The sequence below is a fragment of the Triticum aestivum genome, chromosome 2A, assembly GCF_018294505.1.
Source record: "Triticum aestivum cultivar Chinese Spring chromosome 2A, IWGSC CS RefSeq v2.1, whole genome shotgun sequence".
Classification (NCBI taxonomy): domain Eukaryota; kingdom Viridiplantae; phylum Streptophyta; class Magnoliopsida; order Poales; family Poaceae; genus Triticum; species Triticum aestivum.
Window position 1 is genome coordinate 580989808 of NC_057797.1, and position 25793 is coordinate 581015600.

Sequence of the window (25793 nt, forward strand, 5' to 3'; positions counted from 1 at the left end):
TCGACAGTCCGGAGGGAGGAAGGTAACCAGAGGCAGACGGAGCAGCTGCTGCTACCGACTTGGGCTGCTCACAGGAAATGCTCAGGGTGCAGGTTAACGAGGCTCTGATACCACTTGTTAGACCTTTCAGCCTGAGCATTGATAGATGTGGATGACACTAGGAGAGTTGGGACAATTTTCGTTGGTTTATTTCTCACACAATGCCATGCCAACCTGAGGGGTTGGGGATACATATTTATAGGCTGCTAGCCAGCCAAGGCATATGCTAAGATGCTGCTAAGATGCCAGTCTAAGATGCTAGTCTAAGATGCTAGTCTAAGATGCTAACTGACAGTCCTTGATGGTCAAGAACAGAACTCTATCCTAACAGCCAGTCCTTGATGGTCCAGGACTTTATCCTCCTAACTGCCACAAGGACCATGTGCTGCAGCCCCACAAGGACCCTAGTACACAGACTTATCCATCACGGATTGAGGCCGCCGCTGTAACGTTGTTTGTCTAAAGCGGCTGCTTACTCGGACGCGAACTAAGAGCACTCGGCGACTACGCTCATTGAAATCTCCGTCGTTGCACTGCTGTCTAAAGATTCGTGCATATAATTGGATGAAATGAATTGCTGTTGTTGAATACACTCCTCCAACGTAGAGTGATATAGTACGCATCTGTTTGGCGACAATAAATTAGGACCAAAAGTCCTGCTGTAAGTACAACACACCGTTGGACATTTATTGGACTACAAAGAGTATTGAGCCACTGATGCTTTATCTTCATAGTGTTAATTACATAAACTGTACTCATCATTGTCATTGCTCTCGCCCCTTTGATTCTCTTCGCCCGGCCATTGTTCCTCCTCCCGTTGATTAGTGCCGAAAAAAATGATAGCAGGTTACATAATGTGCACAAAATAGATGATGTGCACAAAAACAAAATAGTCATTTTTTGGCTATAATTCCTCGTAAATCATTTTACTCATAATAGCATCGCGTGCAAGAAGAGAAAGATGAACGTGGCTTAAGTTTCTAAATGAAGCGAGATTTATCTCATAACTTGTTAGTTTGTCGCTCGAATTAGCTACCTGTGTGTTCAATGGAATAGAAAAATATAACAAATGCTAACTTTCTTATCTATGGTCTTTACCCCAGGAGGTTTTCCTTTACATTTGTGTTCAAGCTATTACTAGCCATGCATGCTTCTGCCTAGTGGCCTAGACACAATGTATTGATAGGTTGGACAAGAAAGTCTTTGCCCGTACAAAGAATCCTAGCGCCTTCTTAACCGTCAAATTATTTATATTATATCACATGACCGGACTTGTAGTAACAATCAAAATTTTGAAGTGTAAGTGGTAAAAAGAGAGCACTTTTTCTGTTCACGTATTGAAAGTGCACCAGCAATGTTAAATGACATGAATGGAACTTATGCCAGTGGAGTTGGAACAGTGTAGCAGACAGAAACCTTAATGTGTGGGGAACAGAAACACGTGTACTTTACGTCTGCTATGTTGAACAGGGGAAAGATAAATACTAGTTATAAGGACATAAATACAATTGGGGCTATTATAGTGCGTGAGAATCCCAAAGCGATTTGATGGGCAAGATTCCAATGAGCGTCGTCGCCGAATGCTCCTACGCAATTTCGCTGCTTACAACTTGGTGTACTTGCCGCCCGGATGACACTTGAAAGGTACTGCTTCTGTCGGATATGGAGATTTCTCACTCACCCGATGTACAGATAAGTGGTTATATCAACAGCCGATATTACAACAAAGATTATAATAAGGCTAAACAAATTAGACATGTGCGCATCCACGCGTCAGCTTTGTTGACAACAACAACAACACCAACTCACCAGAAGCAGCCGTAGGTTGAGCCATCAAAGTCGACCCAGCAAATGCCGTCGTTGTGGCCAAAACAATGAAAGGAAACTGTGCTGCTCCGCATTTGAAATTTTATGTAAGCACACCACAGTTTCTTTACAAGTTAAGTAAAATGCAACAGGTTTATTCCTCGTTTTGGTATTCATGCAATGCACAGCAATGTGCAGCCTGTACACACTCAGTTCTCGTTCTTGAAGCTGCAGAACCAACTTCTATTCTGGCAGGCTAGGAATCTTCTCTAACAGTTTTTTGAAGCGCACACCGTAGGACAATAGTTCTACGGTAAATTTTCATTAATAGTGGTATGTTACGTAAATTTTCATTAATAGTGGTATGTTACATGAGGTAAGGAGAAAAAGAAGAAAACTACAAAGATCCTATCCAGAAAAGGGAAAACAGATTAACCAACTCCGGTTTTTGGGAACTGAATCATCAGGTTATTAGAATGTCTGAGCTAACCAAGCCTGAAACTCTGCAGATAATTTGCTCTTGATCTTAATACCTAATAACTTGAGCTCCTGTTTGAGAGTGAACGGCATTATGTACTTACAGATTACTTACAAAGTGCTGTACAGCCTCTCTGGCTCAGGTGACCCCGGTGTACATATAAACTTATGTAAGAGAAAAACCTTGACGCGCAGAGAATTTATACTCACCAGTAATCATTGCAGGAGCACAAACCATCTTTGAAATGATGAAACCTGTTCCTGTCTCTGACAACAATCTCCCTGTTGTACACTTTCGAGATCAACTTCGTGGCGGAGTGGCAGTCCACACACACTCTCAAATTCTTCGACAGCCGAATGGTTGCGCCAGGGCGCGACTTCATCAGGCCAAACGCAATGGCTAGCTTCTCGCTGTGATGTGAAACGGACACTTGCTTCTCAGATTCATCAACATCTAGCCTTGCGTCAGCGGTATTTGGGACGTACCCAGCCATCTTGATGTTTTCAATCATCTCATCCACTTTCTCATATATCTCCCTCGACTGGGGGTGGTCGCTGTCTTCAGCAAAGAACTCAAAGATTGTCCCATCCAGCTCAATGAGACTGCACCCAGGAATTTTCTTGATCCCTCTCTCATTCATTTCCTTCCGAATCATAGCTGCGTCTTTCCATTGTCCCACTGACGCGTAGGTGTTCGATAGAAGTATGTAGTTACCACTGTGATTGGGATCTAGTGGGGTGATCTGCTTCAGCGCTTCTTCTCCGATTTCAACATTTTTGTGAACTGTGCAAGCAGAAAGCAGTGCCCTCCAGACAACTGCATTTGGCACAATTGGCATATTCCTGATAAACTGGTGCACCTCATCAATCAAACCTGCCCGTCCCAACAGATCAACCATACAGCCATAGTGCTCAATCCTTGGATGGATGCCATAATCCTGGGTCATACTATCAAAATGCCGGCGACCCTCCTCAACTAAGCAACTGTGGCTGCAAGCTAGGAGAACACCAATGAATGTGACATCTGTAGGCTCAATGTTGGCCTTCCGCATGGATGAGAAGAGCTCCAGCGCTTCTCTACCTCTTCCGTTGCTTGCCATGCCCTTTATCAAGGCTGTCCACGTCCAAGAATTCCTCACAGGCATCGACTCAAATGCCTTGACTGCATCTTCAATGCATCCGCACTTTGCATAGAAGTCCACCAGCGCAGTGCCAAGAACAACTGTAAGGGACAAGGCCTTTCTCCTTATGTATGAATGCACCCACTTGCCCGTCTCAAGTGCACCCAGGACAGCACAGGCAGAGAGCACACTGACCATGGTTATATCATTCGGGTTCACCTCGGTAGCCTGCATCTCATTAAAAATAGCAAGTGCCTCTCGACATCGGTCGGCTTGAGTGTAGCCAGAGATCATCGCGCTCCAAGCAACCACATCCCGGGAGTGCATCCTGTCAAACAATCTCCGCGCCTTATCAAGTTCTCCACACTTGGCATTCATGTCAACCAGCGCAGTTGCCAAGTTTCTGTTCCTCACCATCCCCTTCTCCTCTGCATAAACTCCAATCCGCTCGCCGAGCTTAGAATCACCTATTTTTCCGCATGCTGTGGCAACACTCACCAATGTGACCTCATCAAACGGTGCCTGAACCTCAAGCATACCCTTAAACATGTCCACTACCTCCTTCCAGTCTCCATTCTTGAAGTAGCCCGCTATCATCGCATTCCATGTAACGACACCCTTTTCCTCGACTGCGTTGAACAGTACCTTTGCCGCCATGATATCCCCACAGCTCGCATACATATGTATCAAGCTGTTCAGCACAAACTGATCGGCCATGAACCCAAGCTTGACAGCGTACGCCTGAACGCTGCGCCCTGTAGCCAAGGCATATATCCTGGCGCAGGACTTTACGGTGTTGGCAATCGTGTGCTGGTCGGGGCAGACGTTGGCAGCAATGGCAGCATCGAGCATTTCGACGAACAGGTGGAGGGCATCCTCCGGGTGGCCCGCGCGGAAGAGGGCACGGATAAGGATGTTGTAGGACCGCGCGGAGAGGGGCGGGTGGGGGCCTAGGCGGAGCAGGCGGATCGCGTAGGCGAGGTGGGCCGCGGTGGTGGCCGGCGACGGGAGCGTGGTAGCCTCGGGGAAGGAGTGGAAGGACTCTGGCGAAGTGGTGAGCTCACCGGACTTGAGCAGAGCCGCGTGGAGCTGAGGCACGTCGCGCAGCGCCGCTCGGCGGGGTGTATAACGCACCGGCGACGGCCGGCGGGGAGAGCCGCCGCCGAGACGACGACGGCGGTGGCCATTCGAGCTCGCTCGAGCTTAACCGCTTAAGCGCACCAGGCCAACCGCCGCTTGCCTTTCTTTGCTTATCCGAGCAGCAACCAATCCGTGCGGCTGACGCATGGTCCCCACACGTCGTGGCCCCACATGTCATGCCCCATTTAAACTCCAGATCCGCCTCTCTGCTCTCCCAGTCCCAGTCCCAGTAATTACCATGGCTTCTTCCTCTCCAACTCCACTGCTCCTCGGCCTCCTCCTCGTCCTCCTAGCGTCCGCACGCGCCGCCTCGGTCTCGCTCCCGGCGCTACCGCTCTCTACGGCGTCGCGGTGGGTGGTGGGCGCGGACGGGCGGCGCGTGAAGCTGGTCTGCGCGAACTGGGCGTCGCACCTGGAGCCCGTCGCCGCGGAGGGCCTGTCCCGGCGCGGCGTGGGGGACATCGCGGCGCGCGTCGCGGCGATGGGGTTCAACTGCGTGAGGCTCACCTGGCCGACCTACCTCGCCACCAACGCCACGCTCTCGTCGCTGCCGCTGCGGTGGTCGCTGGAGCGCCTCGGCCTGCGGGAGTCCGCCGCCGGCGTGCGTGTCAACAACCCAGACCTCCTGGACCTGCCCCTCATCGATGTGTTCCGGGTAGGTGGTTGCTGTCAGCGCTTTAAATAACCGAGGTTATCCCCTGAGAAGCCATGATTGCATTTGTTTATTCGGATTCCTGCGTTGTTCTGGTTTGGACTTGATGTCGGTATTAATCAAACCATTTAGCTAGTATTCAAAGTGCAAGAAGCAGTAGTCAAAGAATAATATTCTGAAATGGATGCTTACATATATCTTACTACTACCACCAAAGAATTGGCAAGTGTTGCTAGTTTTGCGAATTGGAAGGTTAAGTTATGCCAAAACTGAACATGTCTTTAATGCAACCTACAGGTTCTTTAAAGAAACAAAAATGAAAATCTTGAATATATTTGTTGCTGCTAGAGTGCCAGGTTAGCAGTGAACTGAACTTCACAACACCGTATGTCAATTATATATAGACATAAAGTAAATAACTGTTCCGGGGAATAAATAAGAGAAATTATATTGTCGAAAAAAGTGTATGCCATGGATCAATTTGTCTGTAGCTAACCAGCTGAAATTAGCACTGTTTTGAATAAGTAAAACTTGCTTCAGAAGTCCAAACATTGCATATTAGAGGAATTCTGATGGCAAATAATTCATCAGAACTCACAAGGCTCGCCAAAGAACCTCAGGGTATCCTTCTTTTCTCTTTATCAAGGACACCATCTGATGCAAGATGAGGGATAAATGCCAATATAGAAATAAGTTATCATTTTTTGCTATTTCAGGAAATGCCATCGCTCTTGCTTAAAAGATTGTCTTCCCTTTTATTCGCCACTGTTTAGGTTGAACAGAGGCATACCTACTAGTCACCAAATTGATGGTCCAATATGAGGGTGCCTTGCAAGTCACAATGCTCTAGTGAGCACAAATATTGCTTGTAGGATTTGTTTGGATGATGGGGATACATCTCACATCAAACGAATGGATTAGGTGAGCTGGTTCTTTTTCCATACCAGCTATCTAGTTGGGCATGAGGGTCTCTCGGGGAGGTATCTAGTTAGCTGACATGGTAATATAGAACAAATAGTCAAATAATGTAGTTACCCAACCTATATGTTTTTCTTGTGACACACCTACTACCAGGCTAAACATGAAGTGAAAACAGTATTTTTATTTTTGTCTATCAAGGGGTAAATGAATTATGATTATGATCATCCTTCTGATATGGGTCAAACTTAATAGGAAGTGGTATCAGCTTTGGCCAGCAACAGCATTATGGTCATACTTGATAACCAAATGACTACTCCAGGATGGTGCTGTAGCAGAACTGACGGTAATGGCTTCTTTGGAGACAAATACTTCGACCCTGAAGAATGGTTGAAGGGCCTCAGTGCAATGGCAACAATGTTTAGGGACACAAAGAATGTTGTCGGCATGAGCTTGCGTAATGAGCTTCGTGGCCCCTACCAAAATGTTAGTTTGTGGTACAGGTATGTTACTGAGCAAAGGCCCTCATGAGTCATGCTATTGAGAAGGCTTTTCTATGTAACTGATGATATTGAAAACTTATATTACATTCTTTAGGTATATGCAACAGGGTGCTGAAGCTGTGCATGCAGCAAACCCTAATGTCCTTGTTATTTTGTCGGGCCTGGATTTTGACAACAGTCTCTCCTTCTTGTCCCCAAAGCAAGTTAAGTTGTCATTTACTGGAAAGTTAGTCTTCGAGCAGCATTGGTATGGTTTCTCAGATGGAACTGATTGGGAAAATTGGAACCAAAATGATGCTTGTGGAGTGGCTGTTGAGTCCATAAGGACTAAAGGACTCTTTCTTCTTCAACAAGGATGGCCGTTATTTTTCTCTGAGATTGGGTTTGACATGTCTGGCACACATATTGCTGACAATCGTTATCTTACATGCTTCTTAAGTGTAGCAGCTGAAATGGATCTGGATTGGGCTGTTTGGGCTCTCGAAGGGAGTTACTATATCAGGGAGGGTATTCTAGCTTACGATGAAACATATGGTTTGCTAACATGGGATTGGTATACAGCTAGGAACCCCAGCTTCATTGAAAGGATCAATTCCCTGCAATCTCCATTTCAAGGTTTGAACTTTACCTATCTCTGTATTACTACCTAGCGACGTTGTCAGACACAAATTTTGTGCTATCTGTTGCACATATTTGCCTAACCGTTCATTTGCTGAACCAACACATAAGCCTTTCATGGGTATTCATTTAGGATAATTTACCAGTATGCATTTATTGACTTTCAAAAGTGATTGTAAATTGTAACTGCTAGGGATGCACTTCGATGATGATATATGTAGTAGCCAAGTATGCAAGAAAAACTAAAATCCACGCAAAATATAATGCCGACACTTTGATAGTGGAAGAATTTATTTGGATACTCATATATACTGTAGGTCCTGGTCTACCCAGCAGTCACAAACCATACAAGGTAATATTTCATCCTCTAACCGGGCTCTGCGTGTTGGTGGAATCTGCGAATGTGCTTAAGCTGGGTCCGTGCGATGAATCGAACGCTTGGAACTACACCTCCGCGTATGAGCTTGTGCTGAAGCACACCGGGCAATGCCTTGAAGCCAAGTCTGTGGGTGATACTGCAAAGCTTGGGGCTGGCTGCAGCAAATCCTGTTCAAAGTGGCAGCTAATATCTGATTCAGGAATGCATGTTTCGGCCGAACTCACTAAGAATGGGACCAGAGTGTGCTTGGAAGCCGGTCCTGACGGCGTCATCACCACAGATGAATGCAAGTGCCTGACCGAAGATCCAACCTGCGACCCTGAGAGCCAGTGGTTCAAAGTTATATCAAGTAGTAGAGGCATACCAGGCGATTCCTCTGTTCTGCAGTTGCCATCTCTTGGACCCTGGCCTCCAAGGTCAAGTTCATCGCGGTAGCGACTTGAACACGCATCATGCATGTATCTAGTTGAGGACAAAGTTGTTCAGGCCAATTCGACGACCGTAATCTTGCGATCTGGGAAGTTACACGCAAAATGTCTGCAGTTCACTTCTCTAGTGTGTATAATGTGTCACCCTTTAAGCACTTTCTTTTTTTCTGTCAAAACAAACCACTTGTATGTTGCTTACGTTGTTGGGTTCAGAATAAAACTACAGAGAATCTAGTGCTTGTTGGCTTACCCCTGTTTGGTTGAGTATGTATGCCACTTGTTGGCCACTGAGGTAGTCTAGGGATTGATCTGAGGTTGCAATCGTGCTCAAAGGGAGCCGTGAGGAGGAGATAGAGCTTGCACAAATTTTCTTGTTATATCCCCCAAAAGAAAACTGCTTACCTTTATTCAGCTTGAATGACAAGGAAACAAACTCAAACCAAACTGAATCCCAAAGAACCTAACGCTATCTGTTCTGAACTGAAGGAAGGGGCCATGAGGATCACCCATTTCTCTGCCTGCAGCCGTGATATCCTCAGAACTGAATTATCTAATAGCATGACTATCTTAGCCGTCCAATCATAAATTGAAGGACGAGATTGCCTCGCATGAAGAGCAGAACTTAACATTGATAATTCGAGTTCATGAGGCGAAAGCTGAAAGATCTAGGATGCTAGCACATGATTTGGATTACGGTTGAAACAGAAAATTCACGCTGTTAATTATACGACGAAAACATTATTTCTGAATTGTTTACATGTAAGTAGCAAATCTCTTGTGATGAGAAAATTGTTTCTTCATTCGATGGAAAAGAGTCCTACGAAAAGATCCAGGACCTCCATCTCAAAAAAATAAAATAAAAATCCAGGACCTGGCCATGTGTGTTAAGCATTCCCTTTAATTTCGTCCAATTTTGCACTGCTTAAAGCAGCCACGGCATGAACAGGAAGGAAACCCACTCTTCCTCTGCTTGCTCAATTACCACGTCTCGCCTTAATTTGCTCTTCCTCAGCTCACGGACGCAATCCTCATTCGGGTTGGCGACTCTCGGTTGATTTGGTTGGAGAGGTACGGAAACTACACGTGGTTTGCACGATCTGGCAACACTAATCCAACTAACAACACCATTCTTAGACTAAAAGCGATCCTAAAACGGCATTGCCCTCGTAGTTGGATTATCGGCACCGGCGTGAGGTTTCGGACGACCTCGTCGTAATCACAAAGTGAATACATTATCCATGCGGGTACGCTTCTTGATTACTTCCTGATAAATTCATACAGACACAATTAGTGCTGCTATTAATAATCGGCTACGCCGCCGCCGCCGCAAACTCCCTCCTCCTCTTCCTCAGCCGCCGCCGGGCTAAGCCCGGGGGCCGACGGCGGTGGCAGTGGATCTCCTCTCTCGCGCGTCTTCGGGGTGGGACGGACCCTAAGGCGTGTGGTGGCGCGGCCGATCTAGGATCTGCGGCGCGACGGGCTGCGGTGGCGTGCATGCTGCCTTCAGATCGGCGACGGCGGCGTGGAGGGCCTGGTGGTCTCGTCGGCGGCACCTCCGATCAGATCTGTTTTGACCGGTGCAGCCAGCGGTGGTGGTCATCTCTTCCGTCAGAGGTGGTCGGCCTGAGGCCGGGTGTTCGGATCTCGGGATCCGTTATCTGGCACCAGCTGCGAGTCGGGAAGACGTAGTTGCCGGTGAAAACCGAGCCGATGGCGGCGTTCCACGTCGTTACCTTGATGAAGGCATCGGCATGTGACCACCGTTGACCCACTCGTATTGCTCCGGGGGAAACTCTAAGATCTGGTGTTCCAGACCGAATGATGGCGGCACTGCGGTGTCGTTTCTCTCTTGGGAGCATCGTTTTGTGGAGCAGCGCTGGAAGTCAGAGGCAGGAGGTGGAGCAGCTTCGTCTTGCACGGAGTTTCGGTGGAGATGTCAAGTCATGCCTGGGCGACAGGTGCTACGCTTGGCCATGCCTGGTCGGCAGGGGCTACGCACGACAGATCCTCCAAAGGCTTCAAGCCGTGTCGGCCGGTGGTACTTGGCAGCATGACGTTGAGGTGCATCAGTGGCGACCGCGACGTGTTCAGCTGTTTGCGCGCAGGGAGGAGGTGCCATTAGGCGCCGTGGTGGCGTCGACGATAGCTGAACCGAGCAAGGTTGATGCATCAGTACAGTTCTGAAGATGGAGCAGTGGCAGTTGGCGGCGGCGGCCTCTAAGAACACGCCGGACCAGTGTGTGCCCCAGACCCGGCAAGTGGCTAGGTTAGGGTCTCAGGTCTTAGATGTTAGGCTTGGCTGCGATGTCTATTTGGTATTAGGCCTAGGCTATCTGCGCTCCTTCATCAACTGGATAGGTGTAGCGACAGTTTGTTGCTTAGATGACGACTTTAATCTTACTGTTGTATGACTTTGTAAGGTCTTGTGAGAATAAAATTAATAAAGTGGCCGTATACATCATCCAGATGCAGAGGCGGGGGGTCATCCGCCTTTTCTAAAGAAAGTAATAATTGGCTACGCGTAATTTGGACTTCACACCCCAGGTACTGCATCCGTGAAATCATTTTCTTTTCTTTTTTAGAGACTCGTATTGCTTCTATTTTAGAAAATGTTGATGTATCTATGGGAAAGAATGCAAATGAAGCGAGTCTTTCGGCTGGGGTGCTTAAACATATGAAGATAGATCTTGTAAAGGTTTCTTCAAGATGTATGAGTACCCTGCCTAACCCTAACATCGAGGAGGAGGAGGTGGATGCCACATATGATGGTCCACTTCTCTCCCATTTGGTTGGTGCAGTTATTGAGATTGGATTAGATGATGCAAGACTTGAATTCATGTTTTGTGACTTTATAGTGTCTTTCAAGGCTGATAAAATGTGACTTTCGTGCATATGTCCTCGATCACCTTTCAGGTGGCTTCGATTACACATGGCATAGTAGTACATGGAAAGTTCAGAGGAATTCTACTTGGGATATAGACCACAACCATGGACTTGTTAACTTTTTCGACTGGCAAATTTCACATTAAATTCAACCTCCGAAGCAGAGCTGATAATTTTTCATGGAGCCTGGTTGCAGTCTGTGGGGCTGTCCAAGATAAGCATAAATCTGCTTTTCTTCGGGAATTGGTGAACCTAGCTAAGGATAACCCGCATCCAATGATTATTGGACGGGACTTTAATATATATAGGTACCAGGAAGAGAAAAGTAATGACCGCTTTGATACCCACCGACCTTTCCTATTCAACGTCCTGATTAACAGTTTGAATCTTCAGGAAGCTATTATGTCGGGGCGGCCATTCACTTGGGCCAATAACCGTTTTGTGCGAGTATGAGAAGCTCGATAGGGTACTCATGGATACTGATACGTCTCCAACGTATCTATAATTTTTGATTGTTCCATGATATTATATTATCAATTTTGGATGTTTTATATGCATTATTATGCTATTATATTATCTACTTTGTTGAAATCTCTAGAAAGACAAATATTTAGGAACGGAGGGAGTATTTTAAAACAATGTTGGTGTCTATTGGAAAAAATGCGAATGAAGTGTCTTTTACCAAGTTGTTTCCCTGCAATCATCAACAACCCGGTACAAATGCACGCCACCACAAGACACGCACACACCCCAGACATGGTACATAGGAGTTGAGCGCAGCAACACCAACCCTACCACTACAGGAGCTACCGGGGTCCTCAACCATTAACATGCCACCAAGAAGAGATGAAGCTGCATACGACGAACAGTTGGCTTCAAGGCGGCGCCTTTAGGAAGGTTACGACACCGGAGCGCCTCCACCGCCCGATCCGAGGACCAGGGTTTCCTCTGGAGCAACACGACGGGCAATGAGAGCCACGACGATGCCTTAAAGAAGGGGACGAACTTCGTCGCCGCCGGTTTGGCCGAAGATAGAACAGGTTTTCACCACCCCGGCCAACACTTACCGCCACTGGCATATGGTACAGATTCCGCGCCACCGCCATCGAACATCACACCCCATCCACGACTTGGGTGCTCAAACATATGGAGATAGATATATAGTTTAAAGGTTTCTCCAAGATGTATGAGTACCCCGCTTAACCCCAACACTGAGGAGAGGGTGGGTGTCACATATGATGATCCTCTTCTCTCCCACTTAGTTGGCGCGGTTACCGAAGTTGGATTAGAGGATGCATGACCTAGGTCCACGTTTTGTGACTTTATAGCATTTTTGCGAAAATCAAAATCACATTCCTCAAAAAAGAAACAAAAAATGCCCAAAAAGGCGAAGTTAGCCACCACAACCCGAGTTTCCACATGAAAGACACGTTTTGGAATAGCTGAGGTATTTCAGACTTGGCTAAATGTAAACACGTCGATAATTGTGTGAGAGAACATCGAGTAGATTTTGTGGCCATTTTCAAGGCTGGTAAATGTGACTTTCTTGCACATGTCCTCGATCACCTTTCAGATGGTTTCGACTACATATGGCACAGTCTACCCGCACGTGGAAAGTCCAGAGGAATCCTACTAGGGCTACTAATCACAACCATGGACTTGTTAGTTTTTTGAATCGTGAATTTCACATTAAATTCAACCTCCGAAACAGAGCTGGTAATTTTACATGGAGCCGGGTTGCAGTCTGGGGCTGCCCAAGATGAGCATAAATCTTCTTTCCTTTGGGAATTGGTGAACATGGCTAAGGATAACCCACATCCAATGATTATTGGAGTGGACTTTAATATACTTCGGAACAAGGAAGAGAACAATAATGACCACTTTGACACACACTGCCCTTTCATATTCAACGATGTGATTGCCAGTTTGAATCTTCGGGAAGCTAGTATGTCAGGCGACAATTCATTTGGGCCAATAACCGTTATGTGCCAACATATGAGAAGCACTATAGGGTACTCATGGATAACGAGTGGAAGATAAACTTCCTTTAGTCAACGTGCATGCCCTAGAGCATATCGAGGCACTATCGGATTGTGTGCCCATCATTCTTGATTTTAACTCTATCAGCCCATTCACTAGTTCCCTTTAAAGTTTGAATTGAGATGGTTGCACAGGGAAGATTTTGCAGACGTAATCAAGAATGTATGGGACAGGCTTGCCATTGGTCGTACGCCTATTCGCAGATGGAACTTTATAATAAGGGCCACATGGCAATACCTATCTGGATGGGCAAAACACGCCAATGGGATGTACAAAAAAGAAATGAAACACCTCTCCACCATTATTGATGACCTCAACAAAATCACAGAGGCGATGTATTAGAGAGTCGGTCCAATGAGAAGATTGCACATCTTTTTTGAGGTGAGGAAATAAAATATTTCCAAAGATCTAAAGCTGACTTTATATTGAAATGAGACAGTAATACACGATACTTCCAATTGGTCGCCAATGGGTGGCATACGAAGAAATGTATTTTTAGTCTCCAACAAGAGGAGGGGCGGATCGAAGGTCATGCAGAGCTCAAAAGTTATATCATTAAATACTAAAAAAACTCTTTTTGGGCCGCCAGATGAAGGAAAATTCATCCTTGATGAGACCCGAATAGTTGATATTCCACAAGTCATTGCAGAAGAGAATGATATAATCACAACACCTTTCTCTGAAGAGGAGGTGAGAGCTGCAGTGTGCTAAATGGAACATAATAAAGCTCTAGCCCCGGATAGCTTCCTCGCAGAATTCTATCAGAATTTATGGGATCTCATCAAGACTGACTTGTTGAAGTTGTTCGATTATCTTCATGCCATCCAACTTGACCTATCCAGGCTTAATCTTGGTGAGATTGTTTTGTTGCCGAAAATTAAGGAGGCTGAGCGGAGTCTAGGGAGATCTCATTCCCATCTACTTTCTGATAGAACAACTCTCGGCAGTATCTCATTCATCCCATTGTAATCCCTCGCACGAGGTATACCCACCATCAATAACAACAACAAGCAAGACGTAGGGTATTACTCCTCAATGGAGGCCTGATGTCACACCCTACCTAGTTCAAGCATTAGAATGTGCATCATGTTTAAATTTCTCTTAAATTTGAAATGGGGAAGGCAGAAACCCCCAACACCCCCTGGAAACAACTAGGGTTTACTAAAATTATTTTCAATGAACCTGAAATGCCCTTCTAAAAAGTTCACCCTTTTTGTCTTGGGTTAAAACCCCTTGAAAAATTGGTGCACAATTTTCTAGGTCAACAGAAGGTCATTGAATTAAACCATAAGTATTTGAATTTGGGCATTTAAAGGCTATAAAATAATTTAAATGCTCAAATAATTCTGGAAATAAATGTTTGCTGTTGGAAATAATCTAAACAGAGCCCACAATTATTTTCGGGATTTTTGGAAACGTTTTAGTATTTTAATTAAAGCCCAACAGTTGCAGTTAAATAGAAAAACATAAACAAATTAGAAAAAAAGAGAGAGAGGGAAGCCCACCTGGGCCTTACCTGTGCTGGCCAGGCCACCTGGCTCGGCCCAGCCGACTGGTCCTGCCAGTCGTCGTCCTCCTCCCGCCAGAAGGACGCGGAGCGCGTGGCCGGCGCCCGCGGCCACACGCCGGCCACCTCCTACTTCCGCCGACGCCTGGAGACGCCTAGGAGTGCCACGCGACCCCCACGTCCCCCCTCTCATCCTCGCTCACTCTCCCCCTCGTCTCCCTCACTCTCTCCCGCGATGGCCGAGCGCGTCCCTCGCCGCCGATCGCCGTAGTTGCCACCAGAGCCACTCCCTCGCCCCTCCGACGAGCCCAATCGCTCCGCCTCGTCACCCTGGACCTCCCCGTCGACCCACGCGACTCCAACCGCCGCCGAACGCCGTCTTCACCCTCATCTTGAACCTCGGGCACCCGAGCCATCTCCGATCGAATTCGCCGCTGCCAGGACCTCCCCGAGCTCGCTGACCCCCTCTCCGACCCCGCTGTGAGCTCCTCTTCCTTTTCCCCTAGCTCCCGTGCTCGTTTGGCCATGTAGCCGCCACCTCCACCGCACCCGAGAGCTCCCCGCTGCCGGCCATGGTGCCGTCGTGGCCAGAGCCACAGTGGCTCGAAGCCAAGCCCACCGTTGAGCTCAGCGCAGCACCAGGAACCCGTAGCCACCACCAGCTCCTTCTCCCGTGCACCGTAGCCTCGAAACAAACCCCGCCCGAACTCCGGTCGCCGCCACGAGCTCGATTCCGGTGAGCTCGCTCCACCCCATCTCCTCCCACTTGCCCCACTAGATGCGCGCGAGCCCCAGCTACGCGTAGCACGTCTCCGCCGTCGATTTGGTCACCAGGGGACCAAATCCGAAGCCCTCCGCCGTCTTGGCCTCGCCGGCGGCTCAACGCCGGCGGGATTAGCCCCGCTGACCAGGGGTTTGACCCCAGCTTGACTCCCCTGAGTCAATGACAAGTGGGCCCCCCTCTGTTAACTAAATCAGATTAGTTTTAACTAAAAATAATTAGCTTAATTAACTACTGACATGCGGGACCCATCAGTCAGGTTTGACCTGGACGTCCCGTTGACCACTGATGTCACCCTGACGTAATGCTGATGCAGTAATTAAATTACTGGAATTATTCTTATACAGGAAATTCCAGAAAATAGTCAAAACTTCTAAAAATCATAGAAAATCAACCATAGCTCCAAATGCAAAGATTTATATATGAAAAATAATCAGAAAAAATCAATTTATCCATCTGTAACGGTTTCATGCATGACAAAACAAGTTTACCTTGCTGTTTAAGCAGAATAAGGAAATGCACTATTAAGGCCATGTTTAATGAGCTAATATTTGAATCTTTGATTCAAATGAGTTCATTCCTTTCTGTTATAACTTGCATTAGGCCAGGACACATTCATATTGCCATGTCATAGCATGCATCATATTGTTGCATATCGTCATGTGTTGATTGTGTTCCGATGTGTTCTTCGTGGTAGGTTCTGCCTCCGAGGATATTCACGAGTATCCAACTGAAGGGCAGTATCCCACTACCACTCCATCAGGCAAGCAACCATTGATCATTCCAATACAACCCATGTTCTCGCTTCTGCTCTTGTTTACTGCATAAGACAATGCGTCTCAATCTGCTGTGTGCTAGGGTAGTTGAACCTTTATCCTCTGCATGACCTATCATTGCCACAGTAACTAGATGAAACCCAATAGCATGTGTAGGAGTTGATTGAGCCATGTATGTGATTCCTACCTTGCTATGCCTGCTATGCTTAGAGTTGTGTCAGGTCTGGTTCATCTGGGTGATGGGCTAGAGTGAAATGCTTATGTCGGTAATGTGAGGGAGGTGTTGAACATGTTTTGGTAAAGGTATCGATGAGAGGCCATGTAGGAGTACATGGTGGGTTGTTTCATTGAGGCCGTCCCTAAGAATTGAGATCTGTATGTGTGATTTAAGATGCAGTTACTACCGTACATTGGGCCCGAAACCAATGGACCCTCTCGGCTTCTTAATCACCCTAGTACTCTGTCCAGGAGTTGCAAATAGTTTCTGGTGTTTGTAGGTTATGTGTTGGCGGCCGTGCGTAGCGCTGACCCTAGGGGTGGGCTATGTTGCGGTAGATACACCGTGATACGGTGTACCGAGTCACCCGTTTGGTGTCTCGGGAACCCTGTTCACATCGTTCGGGGCCGTATGTGGAAACCTCGGCCGGACTCCCTGCGGATGGAACCTGGATAGGCGATAAACCTGGACTAGAGACTTAAGTGTTTAGGTAGGCCGTGGCCGACACCCTCGCTGGGCGTCCGCTTGAAGGTTGCCGAGTACATGTCGTGTAAACGGCGGTAAGTGGTGAAAGCGTGTATGAAGAAGTACACCCCTACAGGGTATAAAACTATTCGAATAGCCGCGTTCGCGGTAAAGGACTACTTGGTTGCCTATACAGTTCATAGACAAGTTAATGGATACTACTAAAAGACTCAAGATAAGTGTGAGTACCGAGGATGGCCCTCTCGTAGGATGACGAGGGAGGATCCCCGGTGGAGTATTGTGTTGGTGAGTAGTAGACTCGTGTGCGAAAACTATTTTACTGGTGAAGTTCCATAGGATAGCTTAGCCAAGAGTCAAAGCTGGCCTGCTGCATTAACCCCACCACCTTCTTGAGAATAAGCATGTTCAGTAGGTTCTGATGTAAGACTTGCTGAGTACCTTTGTACTCATGTTTGCTTAATTACTGTTTTCAAACGACAACACCGCCCCCTCCGATGGGTTCTACGTAGACTTTGACGTCGACGAGTGACTAGCCACCCAGGTGGTGATCCTGGCCATGGAGGGCCCTATGTAGATAGACAGGCTTCGAGAAGCCTTCTTTCTTTCTAGAGTCTGTACTCAGACTAATTGCTTCCGCATGTGCTTGTATGATTGTATGACTTGAGTGTCGGGTCATGTGACCCCTATCTATATGAACATGTTATGTATGGCTCTCTGGAGCCTTTAAATAAAGTACTTGAATTGTAGAGTTTTGTTGTGATGCCATGTTGTATGTACTCATATCGGGCATATTGTGTGTATGATTGAAATGCTTGGTATGAGTGGGATCCGACAATCTAGTTGTTTATCCTTGGCAGCCCTTCTTATGGGGAAATGTAGTCTAGTGTTCCTCGAGCCATAGTAGTCCGCTACAGCCCGGTTCACCGGAGTCCTGCTAGCCCAGCACTACTGCTCCGGACACTTGACTGGCCGGCATGTGTTTCACTTCGTTCCTATGTCTGTCCCCTCAGGGAAATGTCACGCGGTGATATCCAGAGTCCTGCCTAGCCTGCTACAGCCCGGGTTCCCCAGAGTCCTGTTAGCCCAGTGCTACAGCCCGGAATCACTCGCTGATGACCGACATGTTCGATGTGGTTCATGTATGCCTGTCTCCATAGGTCTGTGCCGCTTTGGGTTCACGACTAGCCATGTCGGCCCGGGTTCTCTGTCATATGGATGCTAGCGACACTGTCATATACGTGAGCCAAAAGGCGCAAACGGTCCCGGGCCATGGTAAGGCGACACCCGTGGGATACCGTGCGTGAGGCCGCAAAGTGATATGAGGTGTTACCAGCTAGATCGATGTGACTTGGAATCGGGGTCCTGACAGCGTTGGCATCAGAGCTGGACTGTCTGTAGGTTCGTTGAGCCAAACTGGTCGATGTCGAGTCTAGAAATGCTTTAGTTATATGTAGGGGAATTGATTGTGGGAGGGAACGTAAGGCTCTTTTACTCCTTTACCCTATGCCTCTGATCTGAGTCATTCTCTTCTCATTCAACGTGGGTTAAGGACTAGGCTCTCTCCTTTTATCAGGTTCACGTGGTACTAATCCGTAGTAGCTTATAGGATTGATGCTACAAGCCCTAGTTCAGTTTCTACTATTTTAGTATGTTGCTAATTGGATCAGAATCTTGATATGATGTTGTTGAGTGGTATTGCGAACTATTGTGGATGTCTCAAATCTTTTTCTGAGCATTTACAGCTGTTATGTTGTCCAATTTTCCCTAGAAATTCTGATGTCTTTGCATTGTGGTTGTGCTTTCAGATGGCCAATCGTGTTCAAAACCAAGTGGTTCGCCTGACCCGGTGCCTCGGCGTGCCCGGTCATACTGCTATGTTAGTCCGGGTAATGATCGAGACGGGCTACCGTTGGTATCCTGAATACACCGTCGAAGAGCAGTTTCGCGACTTTAATCAAAGCCAATATCTCTGCACCGTCAGGATATTTCCTTCTTATCCTGGATCTACCGAGCCCCTTCACTGTTCCTATGGACTTGGGGTTACTGTTGAGATGGCTGTGCAGGATGCTGCCTATTCCATGATGACCATCTTGCGTCTCCGGACTGGCCTGCTTCGGAACACCGACTTCCGTTACATGCCAGCTTCACTTCCGGGAGCGCAAGGGTATCTTCAGGCTATTTATGCTGACTCCACTCAGGAGGACTCATTAACTCGTACCACTGCCGAGATGCTCGAAGATAAGGACCGAGAGAACCGGGCCTTGAGGCTGGAGCTTTTCAATACCCGTGCTGATCATTGGGCCACATTGACTCGGTTTGCACCTGCGGTGCAAGTTGGATGTATGGATACAAGGGATCTGTATCCTGTGAGATCAGCTCTGCCAGACATGGTGGATTGGCATGATGTGGGAGGCATCACCCCACCCCGTGGTCCCCACAGACCACCGTTTGTTGGTCCAAGACCTCATCCTAGCCCCTATGGTCCACAGGCTCCTCAGGACCGTCTGTTCCCGGATGGTCACGTTGAACTTCCAGGCTATGGAGGTGACTTCTATGAGGACTACTACGGAGCTGTCTGAGTTAGTAGTAGTACCACTAGTATTGTAGTAGTTGTATCTCCACTGTCCCGCGTGATTTGTGGAATATGACTTTGTGTGTAATCAATTCCGGAGGTGTAGACAAATAATGTATAGGAGCTTGGAATGCCTCCGATGAGATGTAATGTCTTTCATCATAGTTGTAATGTAGCCTGGGCCTGTACTAAACTATGTATGATGTGCATGACCGTTGGTATATATATGGCAGTTTTATATTACCATGACATACGGATGAACATCTCTGCATTCCGTGTTGTCCATTACATACTGCACTTCCTTGCTAAGTTTGGGCCATCATTGTCTAAACCGTTGTCTTGTTTTCTCCTAGGATGGTCAACACCCGCAGCAACCCTGCTGCCTCGGAGCAGGGGGAAGCCAGTGCAGCTAGGGGTGAAAATCTGCCTCACCCGCCTTCTCTGGCCGAAGTGATGCTGGAGGCGGAAAGAAACAAGCGTGAGACTAACCGCCTGCTAGAGCGGATTGAGCAGAACACTGCACGCCACCCACGAAATGACCTGGTGTCAATCAATGACTTTATCAAGCTATACCCACCAAAGTTTAACCATTCCGTCGAGCCCCTCGACGCGGATGACTGGCTTCGCAGCATCACTCACAAGCTACGTTCTGCCAACGTAGCTGAAGCCGACAAGGTTACCTATGCTGCCTATCACCTCGAAGGCCCTGCTAGCCTTTGGTGGGAAAACTTCGAAGCTATGCGCCCGGTCGGCCAAGTTACTACTTGGGCTGAGTTCAATGAGGCTTTCCGCGAGCATCACATTCCAGAAGGTCTCATGGATCACAAGAGGGAGGAGTTCTGCAACTTCACCCAAGGAAGACTAACTGTGGATGCTTATAGTCGTGAATTTGGAAATCTGGCACGCTATGCCCCCGAAGAGGTATCTACTGACGCTAAGAAGCAAGCAAGGTTCCGCAAGGGACTTAGCCCTGAGCTTCGCCGCGATCTTCGTCTGCACGAGTGCACCTCCTTTCAAAAGTTGGTCAATAAAGCCATCAGCGCTGAGACAGGCCAGACTGATTATGACGCTTCACGCAAGCACTCCCGTGACTTTGGCTCTTCATCCGGCTCTGGAGCTCAGAAGCGCCGGGTGTGGATCCCAAGCATGGCACTGCCACCCAGGTTCATCCCGAGGCCATCCTTTGAGGCACCTCGTCCCAACCAGCAATTTGCACCGCCCAAGCCCCATGGTGGCCCCGCTGCTAATGCTGCTCCACGCCCCAATGTGGTGACATGCTTTAAGTGTGGAGAGCCGGGTCACTATAGCCAAGAGTGTCCCCAGAATAACAACCCCGTTCAAACTGGAAAGTCTGTTGGCCGTGGTAAGCCCGCGGGAAAGACATTCTACGCCAAGCCGGTCACCACTGCACGTGGCCATGTCAACTATGTTTCAGCCGAGGAGGCTCATGAGGATCCCAACGTCGTCCTTGGTACGCTCCTTGTTAACTGCCATCCGGCATCTGTTCTTTTCGATACTGGAGCATCTCATTCATTCATATCCGAGAGCTATGCTCGATTGCATAACACGACATTCTGTGACATGCCCACTTCCATGGTAATTCAAACTCCGGGTTCCAAATGGCAAACTTCTAGAGTAAGTCATAGGAACGAAATTCTTGTCGATAGACTTGTCTTCCTTGCATCCTTGATAGCTCTCAAGTCCTCGGACATAAACATCATCTTGGGTATGGACTGGATGTCAGCTCATTATGCTAAGATTGATTGTGCCACTAGAACCGTTCAACTTACTCACCCATCGGGCAAGACAGTTAATGTCTTAACTCGAGTGGCCAAGCGCCAGCTTTACTCCCTAAATGCCAACCCCCTTCCAGACCTTGAGGATGTTCCGATAGTCCGAGACTTTCCGGATGTCTTTCCAGAAGAACTGCCAGGTGTTCCACCTGACAGGGATGTCGAGTTTGTGATAGACCTTGTTCCAGGAACCGTGCCAATTTCTAGAAGACCCTACAAGATGGCACCCTTAGAACTAGCCGAGCTTAAGAACCAACTCGATGAGTCCTTGAAAAAGGGTTTCATCCGTCCTAGTTCCTCTCCTTGGGCATGCCCCGTCCTCTTCGTCAAGAAGAAGGATGGAACGGATCGAATGGTTGTGGACTACCGCCCTGTCAACCTGGTCACCATCAAGAACAAATACCCGCTTCCCAGGATCAATGATCTGTATGATCAGCTCACTGGATCCTCAGTCTTTTCCAAGATGGATTTGAGGTTGGGCTACCATCAAATCAAAATCAAGAACGGGGACATTCCCAAAACGGCCTTTGTTACTCGTTATGGCCAATACGAGTACACCGTTATGTCCTTCGGTTTAACCAATGCCCCAGCCACCTTCTCTCGGTTAATGAACTCGGTTTTCGTGGAGTACTTGGATAGATTCGTCATAGTATACCTCGATGACATACTCATCTACTCCAAGAATGAAGAGGAACATGCCGAACATCTAAGGCTGGTATTGATGAAACTTCGAGAGCATCGCCTTTATGCCAAATTCTCCAAGTGTGAATTTTGGTTGCCAGAAGTGACCTATCTAGGCCATGTAATCTCTGGTAAGGGTATTGCTGTCAATCCCGAGCGAGTTCAAGCCGTCCTTGATTGGACTCCACCTGAGACGGTCAAGCAAGTTTGGAGCTTCCTTGGCTTAGTGAGCTATTGCCGCCGCTTCATCGAGAATTTCTCCAAGGTTGCTAAACCCCTAACTAAACTCCTCAAGAAAGATAAAAAGTTTGAGTGGACCCCACAGTGCAAGTTCAGCTTTCAGGAACTGAAAAGACGCCTGACATCTGCTCCCGTACTGGTACCACCAGATTTCTCCAAGGACTTTATTATCTATTGCGACGCCTCGCGACAAGGACTAGGTTGCATACTCATGCAAGATCGTCAGGTAATTGCCTATGCTTCACGGCAATTGCACCCACATGAGGAAAATTATCCCACACATGATCTAGAGCTTGCAGCTGTAGTCCATGCACTTAAAACTTGGCGACATTACCTTCTCGGTAATCGTTGTGAGATCTTCACCGATCACCAAAGTTTGAAATATATCTTCACCCAACCAGATTTGAATCTCAGGCAAAGACGTTGGGTTGAGTTGATCTCGGATTACGACTTAGGAATAACTTACACCCCGGGCAAAGCCAATGTTATGGCTGATGCGCTGAGCCGTAAGTCCTATTGTAACAACCTGATGTTACAACAAAGTCAACCACTTCTCCATGAGGAATTTCGTAAGCTTAATCTTCACATTGTTCCTCGAGGATTCCTATCCACCCTGGTGGCGAAACCTACCCTTACGGATCAGATCATCAAAGCACAGAAGGTAGATCCGGGAATCTCCCGTATTAAGAGAAACATTAAGAAAGGAGTCGCGAATTGTTTCTCCGTTGATGATCAAGGTGTCGTATACTTTGGAAATCGCCTAGTGGTTCCAAAGGCACGAAACCTGAGACGGCTGATCCTTAAGGAAGCTCATGAATCCCCTCTCACCATTCATCCCGGTAGCACTAAAATGTATCAAGACCTACACCAGAGGTTTTGGTGGACTAGGATGAAGAGAGAAATCGCTCAATACATTGCTAATTGCGATGTTTGTCGTCGTGTTAAAGCAGAGCATCAACGGCCTGCTGGCACTCTTCAACCTTTGGCTATTCCCGAATGGAAATGGGATAAAATCAGTATGGATTTCATCACTAGGTTTCCCAGGACCAAGAGAGGGAATAATGCCATCTTCGTCGTGATCGACCGTCTTTCCAAAGTAGCCCACTTTATACCTATTCGTGAGAGTATCACCGCTAGCCAGCTAGCCGATTTATACATCTCCCGAATAGTGTCTCTTCATGGTGTTCCATTGGAAATTAACTCAGACCGTGGGAGTCTCTTCACCTCTTGATTTTGGGAAAGTTTCCAAAATGCTATGGGAACTCGTCTCTCTTTTAGTACTGCCTTCCATCCTCAATCAAGTGGTCAAGTAGAGTGAGTCAATCAAATTCTGGAAGATATGCTCCGAGCTTCTGTCATCTCGTTCGGAATGAGTTGGGAGAAATGCCTTCCATTCGCGGAGTTTGCTTATAACAATAGTTATCAAGCCAGCTTGGGCAAGGCTCCTTTCGAAGTTCTCTATGGACGAAAATGTCGAACGCCTCTTAACTGGTCAGAAACAGGGGAAAGACAACTCTTTGGTCCGGATACGATTCAGGAAGCAGAAGAGCAGGTTCGCGTTATTCGTGAGAAATTGAAAACAGCCCAATCTCGTCAAAAGAGTCAATATGATCGTAAACATAAGCCTATGACTTATGAAGTCGACGAGAAGGCTTACCTTCGGGTTACTCCGTTAAAGGGAACCCATCGTTTCGGTATCAAAGGCAAATTGGCCCCTCGTTACATTGGACCCTTTCGCATTCTTGCCAAACGAGGAGAAGTTGCCTACCAATTGGAACTACCTTCGCATCTTTCTAGAGTTCACAATGTCTTCCACGTTTCACAACTCAGGCATTGCTTCGCGGATACTATCCGTGGAGTGGACCACGAAACGCTTGATCTACAAGATAACCTCTCCTATCGGGAATATCCCGTTCGTATCCTTGATCAGGCCGAGCGTACCACTCGACGTCAGAATATCAAGTTTCTCAAGGTTCAATGGTCACACCATTCCGAGAAAGAAGCCACTTGGGAAAGGGAGGATCGTCTTCGACTTGAGTACCCCACCTTCTTCCCGGAGGATCCTAAATCTCGGGACGAGATTCTTTTGAGTGGGGGTGAGTTGTCACACCCTAGCTAGTTCAAGCATTAGAATGTGCACATGTTTAAATTTCTCTTAAATTTGAAATGGGGAAGGCAGAAACCCCCAACACCCCCCTGGAAACAACTAGGGTTTACTAAAATTATTTTCAATGAACCTGAAATGCCCTTCTAAAAAGTTCACCCTTTTTGTCTTGGGTTAAAACCCCTGGAAAAATTGGTGCACAATTTTCTAGGTCAACAGAAGGTCATTGAATTAAACCATAAGTATTTGAATTTGGGCATTTAAATGCTATAAAATAATTTAAATGCTCAAATAATTCTGGAAATAAATGTTTGCTGTTGGAAATAATCTAAACAGAGCCCACAATTATTTTCAGGATTTTTGGAAACGTTTTAGTATTTTAATTAAAGCCCAACAGTTGCAGTTAAATAGAAAAACATAAACAAATTAGAAAAAAAGAGAGAGAGGGAAGCCCACCTGGGCCTTACCTGTGCTGGCCAGCCCACCTGGCTCGGCCCAGCCGACTGGCCCTGCCAGTCGTCGTCCTCCTCCCGCCAGAAGGACGCGGAGCGCGTGGCCGGCGCCCGCGGCCACACGCCGGCCACCTCCTGCTTCCGCCGACGCCTGGAGACGCCTAGGAGTGCCACGCGACCCCCACGTCCCCCCTCTCATCCTCGCTCACTCTCCCCCTCGTCTCCCTCACTCTCTCCCGCGATGGCCGAGCGCGTCCCTCGCTGCCGATCGCCGTAGTTGCCACCAGAGCCACTCCCTCGCCCCTCCGACGAGCCCAATCGCTCCGCCTCGTCACCTTGGACCTCCCCGCCGACCCATGCGACTCCAACCGCCGCCGAACGCCGTCTTCGCCCTCGTCTTCAACCTCGGGCACCCGAGCCATCTCCGGTCGAATTCGCCGCCGCCAGGACCTCCTCGAGCTCACTGACCCCCTCTCCGACCCCGCTGTGAGCTCCTCTTCCTTTTCCCCTAGCTCCCGTGCTCGTTTGGCCCCTGTAGCTGCCACCTCCACCTCACCCGAGAGCTCCCCGCCGCAGGCCATGGCGCCGTCGTGGCCAGAGCCACAGTGGCTCGAAGCCAAGCCCACCGTTGAGCTCAGCGCAGCACTAGGAACCCGTAGCCACCACCAGCTCCTTCTCCCGTGCACCGTAGCCTCGAAACCAACCCCGCCGGAACTCCGGTCGCCGCCACGAGCTCGATTCCGGCGAGCTCGCTCCACCCCAGCTCCTCCCACTTGCCCCACTAGATGCGCGCGAGCCCCAGCTACGCGTAGCACGTCTCCGCCGTCGATTTGGTCACCAGGGGACCAAATCCGAAGCCCTCTGCCGTCTCGGCCTCGCTGGCGGCTCAACGCCGGCGGGATTAGCCCCGCTAACCAGGGGTTTGACCCCAGTTTGACTCCCCTGAGTCAATGACAAGTGGGCCCCCCCTCTGTTAACTAAATCAGATTAGTTTTAACTAAAAATAATTAGCTTAATTAACTACTAACATGCGGGACCCATCAGTCAGGTTTGACCTGGACGTCCCCGTTGACCACTGATGTCACCCTGACGTAATGCTGACGCAGTAATTAAATTACTGGAATTATTCTTATACAGGAAATTCCAGAAAATAGTCAAAACTTCTAAAAATCATAGAAAA

The 25793-nt window shown here is 47.9% G+C and overlaps 2 protein-coding genes across 3 annotated transcripts; one reads left to right on the forward strand and one right to left on the reverse strand.

Annotated features, from left to right (window-relative positions):
- Positions 1–1405: 1405 nt before the first annotated feature.
- On the reverse strand, positions 1406–4688 carry LOC123189542 (pentatricopeptide repeat-containing protein At1g08070, chloroplastic). 2 transcript variants are annotated; one of them, XM_044601982.1, is made up of 2 exons: positions 2533–4688; positions 1406–1929 (listed from the first exon to the last, which is right to left on the reverse strand). In XM_044601982.1, the coding sequence occupies exons 1-2, from the start codon at positions 4293–4295 to the stop codon at positions 1845–1847; spliced, it is 1848 nt and encodes a 615-aa protein (XP_044457917.1). In that variant the 5' UTR covers positions 4296–4688; the 3' UTR covers positions 1406–1844. The 2 variants fall into 2 exon arrangements, with proteins under 2 accessions (XP_044457917.1, XP_044457918.1); XM_044601983.1 differs by lacking the exon at positions 1406–1929 and adding an exon at positions 2184–2394 and having other exon boundaries at positions 2533–4687.
- A 94-nt stretch (positions 4689–4782) lies between these two features.
- Positions 4783–8330, forward strand: LOC123189543 (glycosyl hydrolase 5 family protein). The gene is made up of 4 exons (XM_044601984.1): positions 4783–5238; positions 6409–6656; positions 6751–7271; positions 7592–8330. The coding sequence occupies exons 1-4, from the start codon at positions 4822–4824 to the stop codon at positions 8086–8088; spliced, it is 1683 nt and encodes a 560-aa protein (XP_044457919.1). The 5' UTR covers positions 4783–4821; the 3' UTR covers positions 8089–8330.
- Positions 8331–25793: the final 17463 nt, after the last annotated feature.